Genomic DNA, 7,526 nt, shown 5'->3' on the forward strand with positions numbered 1-7,526 from the left:
TCTTATGTGTTGATATTGTACTTATCAGTTGTAAGTCCTCTTATGTATTGATGCTGTACATGTCAGCAGTAAGTCTTCAGTGTTGACGCTGTACATATCAGCAGTAAGTCCTCTTATGTGTTGATACTGTACATATCAGCAGTAAGTCGTCCTATGTGTTGATACTGTACATATCAGCAGTAAGTCCTCTTATGTGTTGATACTGTACATATCAGCAGTAAGTCGTCTTATGTGTTGATACTGTACATATCAGCAGTAAGTCGTCTTATGTGTTGATACTGTACTTATCAGCAGTAAGTCCTCTCATATGTTTGATACTGTGCATATCAGCAGTAATTCATCTTATGTGTTGATACTGTACATAAACAGCAGTAAGTCCTCTCATGTGTTGATACTGTACATAATAGCAGTAAGTCGTCTTATGTGTTGATATTGTACTTATCAGTTGTAAGTCCTCTTATGTATTGATGCTGTACATGTCAGCAGTAAGTCCTCAGTGTTGACGCTGTACATATCAGCAGTAAGTCCTCTTATGTGTTGATACTGTACATATCAGCAGTAAGTCCTCTTATGTGTTGATACTGTACTTATCAGCAGTAAGTCTTCTTATGTGTTGATACAGTATATATCAGCAGTAAGTCCTCTTTTGTTTTGATGCTGAGCACAGGCAACATACGGATAAAAAAAATTCTGATGTTGACGGACCGGGTGAATACAATGTCCAGATTAAATATATCACACTTTTTATTTCCAGTGCAAAACTCCACATGAAATTTCAAATATACAATTATGTCAGCCACTGGCTGACATAATTGTATATATGAAATTTCATATGGAGTTTTGCACGCCCACTCTTAACATTTGTTGAAAGAACTGTTTTGTCTCTATTGGTATTTTTTTTTTTTTTTTTTTTGCAAAAATACTGTCAAAGAAACAGGGAGCTTTTCACAAATTACTCGCAGAGGAGCTTTGTAACGATGTGCATGGCTTACAGTTTCTCGGAATCTTTCTTTGGAATTTACCCATTAATTAAGATAATTTCATTTCTTATATAATAATTCAAATATCGCATTGGTTTGAGTGAAGTGGAAATTGTGTCTATATTTGGAGGAATACTTTCAGTCTCGACTGACAGTACTGCTCACATGTTCTCATTCCAAGCAATGTACTGTTTCTATACCACTCTTGTTAATTAAAAGCAACTATTTCGTTTTCATTCAGGCACATTGATTACGATATTAATATATGTAACTCAAAGCTGGCTTGTAGAGAATCTTCATATCGTTGGCTGTTGTATTTCAACATTAAAGGTTATCTCGAGAAAAGGCAAATGGGTACGCTAAACGAAGACTACCTCTTGGTTGCTGCCATCGATTTTGGAACTGAATACTCAGGATATGCTTTCTCTACAAGAGATGATTACAGCAGAGACCCACTGAAGGTAAAATCATAAATATAGATTTGTAGCTTGTACTAACTGTATAAATCAGAATACCAGTGTAGTCACAAAATTCTCTATTAGTATAACACTTCATTCAAAAACTTTTACTTATACTTGGCAAATTAGTATACTATCAGATTAGTCAGATTCCTTTATCTATTAACTTTATATGAAAAACTTCTACTTTTACACCAACAGTATGCGCCCGCCCGCTTAGCTCAGTAGGTAGAGCGTCGGTCTACGGATCTCGGGGTCGTGAGTTCGATCCTCGGGCGGGGCGTGTGTTCTGCGTGACTATTTGATAAACGACATCGTGTCTGAAATCATTAGTCCTCCACCTCTGATTCATGTGGGGAAGTTGGCAGTTACTTGCGGAGAACAAGTTTGTACTGGTACAGAATCCAGGAACACTGGTTAGGTTAACTGCCCGCCGTTACATAACTGAAATACTGTTGAAAAACGGCGTTAAACCCGAAACAAACAAAAACCAACAGTACGCCGATTTGTATCATTCGTATGTAAGAGCCAATGTAATTCTTACAATACAGGTCAATATCTGTTTAATAAAATTCAACTGAAACCGTTGCTATGGGGCTTTAATGGTGTTGCACTTTTCATTACATCTCAGAAATTGACTCAACAATCGAGCTTATCATTAATTTGCTAGGTTGCATTCTATGCTTCTAAGGAATATACTTATAAAGTTTATTAACCCTCACAACAGTAGTGTTCATTTGGTGTGTCGGCAGTAAAATGCCCCAACGTACTTAGACTCGGTGTTAATATAATTTTAGTCCTTTGGGATTATGGAGTCAAAATCAACATATGTATATGAAAGAATTCCGCTTTATCCGGTACTAGAAGAGGGGTGTGGTACATATTATTACCTCTCAGTAACAGAGTCAATAAAACCGAGTCTGCAAACAGTTTGCTTGCTTGCATTCTATGCTTCCAAAGGATCATATATTTTATTCCATGATTAAACATGTTTTTATTTTCCCGCCCCAGGTAGCTGCAAACACATGGGGTGCCGGCAATCTAATGTCATTAAAGACATCTACATGTGTTCTTTTTGACAAGAACAAGAAATTCCATTCCTTTGGCTTTGAAGCTGAAGACTACTATTCCGGCTATGCCCTGGATGATGAACATCACGACTACTACTTCTTCAGAAGATTCAAAATGAAACTTTTCGATAGGATGGTAAGCAAAACGTTCTAACTAGCCGAAATGTATACAAATTAATGTAATCTAAAACGAGGCCAACGTAATGTTACCAAAAAGGTCGCAACATCAGTTGGTACGTAACGTTGGCAACTTTTACCATCAAATACTCTTGTTGCGTAAGAACGACGGTAATCTATAAATGATTTTGTTGAGTTTAGGCACGATTTAAGTCTTGTAATGCCAGCTTCTGGTGGTCGGGTAAAACCCCCTGGGTGCCCTTCCAGATAATTGCCGGCCATTTTGGGTACTGGGCAGAACCACCGACCGTCCGACAGTTAACTGAATAGTTTACTCACATGAAAAATGTACACCCCTAGCGAGATTTGATCTCATATCGGTGATGGTAAAGTCGGGTGAAACCCCCTAGGTGCCCTTCCAGATAATTGCCGGCCATTTGGGTACTGGGTAGAACCACCGACCGTCCGACAGTTAACTGAATGGTTTACTCACATGAAAAATGTACACCCCTAGCGAGATTTGATCTCATATCGGTGATGGTAAAGTCATTTTAAGTCAACGTCCTTAACCATTCCAGACACTGAGGTCCACTTTGATAAATATTAGTAATAACATGGATCGCAATGTGAAGCAAACAACACACGGCAAATAAGCCCGTCCGCTTAGCTCAATAGGGAGAGCGCAGATCTATGGATCTCGGGGTCGTGAGTTCGAGCCATTGGCGAGACGTATGTTCTCCGTGACGATTTGATAAAAGACATTACGTCTGAAATCATTCGTCCTCCACCTCTCATTTATGTGGGGAAGTTGGCAGTTACTTGTGGAGAACAGGTTTGTACTGGCACAGAATCCAGGAAAACTGGTTAGGTTAACTGTCCGCCGTAACATGACTGAAATACCGTTGCAAAACGGGGTTAAACCAAAAACAAACAAACAAACAAGCAAAACGTCATGTTACCAAAAGGGTCGAAACATCAGTTGGTACGTAACGTCGGCAACTTTTATCACAAAATACTATTGTTGCGTAAGAACGACTGTAATCTATAAATGATTTTGTTGAGTTTAGAATCATACAGACATGATTTAAGTCTTGCAATGACAGTTTCCGGTGGTCGGGTAAGACCCCCAGGTGCCCTTCCAGATAATTGCGGCCATTCGGGTACTTGGTAGAACCACCGACCGTGCGACAGCTGACTGAATGGCTTACTCACATCAAAAATGTACACCCTAAGCGAGATTTGATCTCATATCAGTGAAGGTAAAGTCATTTTAAGTCAGCGTCCTTAACCACTCCAGACACTGAGGTCCACTTTGATATATATTAGAAATAAACATGGATCGCAATGTGTAGTAAACAGTACAGGTCAGATATGTGGTATCTGCAACACTCGACAAATAACAATCAATTGCATATTTACAATTAATTTACGACACTTCAAACATCCAATCCTTCTCAGATATAAAATTATTATTATAAATAATAATAATAATTAATATGTTAATATTTATTAATATTAAATTATTATTATGAAATTAAAAACATTAAAAAATATATTATTATATAAACGCGCCAGGTTCGTTAGAAAAATAGAACAATTCTGAGAAAAACAAAACAACTTCTGTATCAAACAATTTTAAATTTGGTTTTATATTTATCAGTGAAATTCAATGTCTTCTCTGTATCCTTATAAATATTATGTACTCCTTCATAAAAAATCAAAACATTCCTCTGTATTTTGCGACTTTTTGTGATTTTTTTAAAAACGGATGGAACAAAATGATGGTGTTTATGCACGGTTCTATTTTGTCGAAATTTTATTATGTTTTGAATAAGACATATATCTATATGTATGTCCTAATCATACTTTACATTTAGAAAATATAACAGAATGGTTTTACGACTATCAAATTAGTATGTTTAGCAAGAAGCAGTTAACAGCTACTACTGTTGCTACAGTCCGAAAACTGCCAAGAACATATCATTTAACCAGTTCTTAACTGCGGAAGTGTTTCGTAGCGTTTACACTAAACAAAATATGTTTTATACTATTATGTACTGTAGCAACTGAAGAGAAAGTTTATGTTGGAAGATGAGATGGGAAAGAAAATGTCTGCGATGGATGTATTCTCGGCTTGCATAAAATACCTGAAGGATCATCTAATGAAAAGATGTCAGCGGAACTTACCAAACACTATTGATAGTCATATCCGGTGGGTGCTTACTGTTCCCGCTATCTGGAATGATACCTCAAAACAGTTTATGAGAGAAGCCGCCAATAAGGTAAATGAAATGTTTTGCAGTTAACACGTCCAGAAACATCTCTTAAGGTAGATCGTAGATCGTTTTTTGCGTCAGGCATTTTGAAACAATAACCACTTTTATGTTACACTACATATAAGATGTGAAAATTTCAGTGAAATTTCTGATTTCTTTTTATTTTTCAGGCCAAGTAAATACATTTCAAATTACAATTAAAAGGCTAACTATGATTTTACGATATGATAGGCTGATTCAGTTAAGCGACATGCCATGTGCACGTTCTGATTTAACAATGGGTAGTACGTGAACATTGATATTATTTTACATTACAGGCTGGAATTATTGATGAGCAGTTGATGATTGCGCTTGAACCTGAGGCAGCGAGCATTTATTGCCAGCATTTACCTATGACAAGACTTGGAATAACTGGTGGAGGTTTTGTTCCATTTGCCCCGGGCTCAAAATATCTTGTATTTGATGCTGGAGGTATGTATTTACAGCTTCTTTTAAAACATACATTGCAAAAAATGTGTTACAAGGATAATTTTGCGGTAAGTGTAATTAATTCTTTTCTTTTTCAGTTTTATTTTTCAGTTAAATGTTGAAAGATTAGTAATACTAATTTTCATCCCCTGCAATAAAACGAATGAATTATTAGTAGGAGCCTCCGTGGCCGAGTGGCTCACTTGGCCATAACCGATGTGGGTTCGAGCCTCACTCGGAGCGTTGGATTCTAAATGCGGGGAAGCCGTCCAGCTGGCTCACGGAAGGTCGGTGGTTCCACCCACGTGTCCCCGTGATTAAAAAATGCACGGAGGGGCACCTGGGTCTTCCTCCACCATCAAAGTTGGAATGTCGCTATATGACCTGATCTGTGCCGGTGCGACGTTAAACCCAACAAAAACAAAACAAAATGAACTATTAGTACTAAATGACTTAAAAGAAACTTAGATTCACAGGCATTGCTTCTAATATGTTGTTGCTATATATTAACAGGTGGCACTGTCGATATCACTGTCCATGAAATACAGTCGAGTGGTTCTTTGAAAGAACTTTACAAGGCTAATGGTCGAAACTGGGGAGGCACCTACATAGACATAGCGTTCAGAAATCTTCTTGCTGATATTGTAGGGAACGATGTAATGGACGACTTCCAAGCAACTCAGATGATGGATTACATCGACCTTTTCAGAGAATTTGAGGTAAAGAAGAGAAACTTCAAAAATGACATGACAGAGAGGATCAATTTTAAAGTACCTATTGCTCTCAATGACGACTTCAAGCAGAAAAGGGGTAAGAACATAAAAGACCACATAAAGACAAAGCCTCAATACGACCAGAAAGTGAACTGGATCGGTGACAAACTTCGCATGGAATCAGGTGTTGCAAAAGGCCTTTACGAAGGTGCTTGCGATAGCGTTGCCCGGCATTTGAAGTCACTTTTTAGTGAGGGTCAGGTGAAAGATGTCCAAACCATTCTGATGGTTGGCGGGTTTTCGGAATCCCCAATACTTCAAGATATTATACGGAAGGCCATGCCAGACAAAAACATCATTAAACCAGCTGACCCAGGTCTTGCTGTGCTTACAGGAGCTGTTATATATGGTCACAATCCATCTGTTATACATGCAGGGCGTTACACGTACGGAGTCAAGGCGAAAGTCTATCCAGAGGCCAAGAAAATCGCTGACTATGACAAAGATGTTCTCTGTGCTGACATATTCGATATATTTGGTCACCTGATGTTATAATATGACGAACTCTTTTAGCTGTCGACTTTTTAAAAAGCAATTGGTAATAAATGTGTTGTTTTATGGATATAATTATTTTGAATAGAATTTGCATTGTGAGAGTGAGAGCCCACGACAGACAGGCGGCGGCAATAGACACAGAGAGAGGTTACTTACAGTATGTTTCTTTTTCAGATTCTGATATCTTCATATTTATCACGATTGAATTCCATTGACCATTGAGATTCCCATTTTTCTAATTAAGTTAGATCATTTTGGAGTCTTATCATATCTACACAGGAATCAATTGTTAGATATAAATGTTGTCATCGGCAAAGAGCCAGACTCTGCTTTTAACTTATCTATGTTACAGAAGAAAAGACAATGACCCAGGATAGAGCCTTGGGGTACAACAGGCATGACTTGCACTGTCCGGATGAGAAACTGCTTGTGCGCGATTTTTTCAGAAAAGATCTAATCCGTAAGACAACATTTTGTTAATTCCAATGTCCTTTAATTCATGTAGAAGGAGTGATGGTCGACTTTGTCAAAGGCCTTACAGAAGATAACAGGTAACACACACACACACATGCACGCACGCATGCATGCACGCACGCACGCCCAAGAACGACTAGCGGACAAAACTATGGTGGGCACGATAACTTACTCATGGTAAAAGGAGAGGCAACAAATGCAATGAAGCGTAAATGCAAGGGAAAGGGACGGGATGTGGTAATGCGGTAGTGAGAAGATAGAGAAAAGAAACACTGACAACAAACAAGACAACATACATAACACGAAGTACGCGACGGTCAGAAAACAAGTTGAAAATAGGGGCACCGCCTTGGAACGGTCAGTAACCTATAAAAAAGGAAACTGGGGTTTAAACACGTTTAGGCATGCCAAGCCT

At 38.2% G+C, this 7,526-nt stretch overlaps 1 protein-coding gene across 1 annotated transcript; it reads left to right on the top strand.

Moving 5' to 3' along the window:
* Window positions 1–1,313: 1,313 nt before the first annotated feature.
* Window positions 1,314–6,684, top strand: LOC128556869 (heat shock 70 kDa protein 12A-like). The gene is made up of 5 exons (XM_053542688.1): window positions 1,314–1,441; window positions 2,450–2,644; window positions 4,689–4,907; window positions 5,219–5,372; window positions 5,883–6,684. The coding sequence occupies exons 1-5, from the start codon at window positions 1,331–1,333 to the stop codon at window positions 6,635–6,637; spliced, it is 1,434 nt and encodes a 477-aa protein (XP_053398663.1). The 5' UTR covers window positions 1,314–1,330; the 3' UTR covers window positions 6,638–6,684.
* Window positions 6,685–7,526: the final 842 nt, after the last annotated feature.

This window comes from Mercenaria mercenaria, chromosome 5 (assembly GCF_021730395.1).
Source record: "Mercenaria mercenaria strain notata chromosome 5, MADL_Memer_1, whole genome shotgun sequence".
NCBI lineage: Eukaryota > Metazoa > Mollusca > Bivalvia > Venerida > Veneridae > Mercenaria > Mercenaria mercenaria.

What these genes read in the sequence shown, in the direction of transcription:
- LOC128556869 (XM_053542688.1), top strand. Translation starts at nt 1,331, where the DNA reads ATGGGTACGCTAAACGAAGACTACCTCTTGGTTGCTGCCATCGATTTT. An exon ending in TGAAACTTTTCGATAGGATG is followed by an intron (nt 2,645 to 4,688) that starts GTAAGCAAAACG and finishes TATGTACTGTAG; the next exon opens with CAACTGAAGAGAAAGTTTAT. An exon ending in TGAGAGAAGCCGCCAATAAG is followed by an intron (nt 4,908 to 5,218) that starts GTAAATGAAATG and finishes TTTACATTACAG; the next exon opens with GCTGGAATTATTGATGAGCA.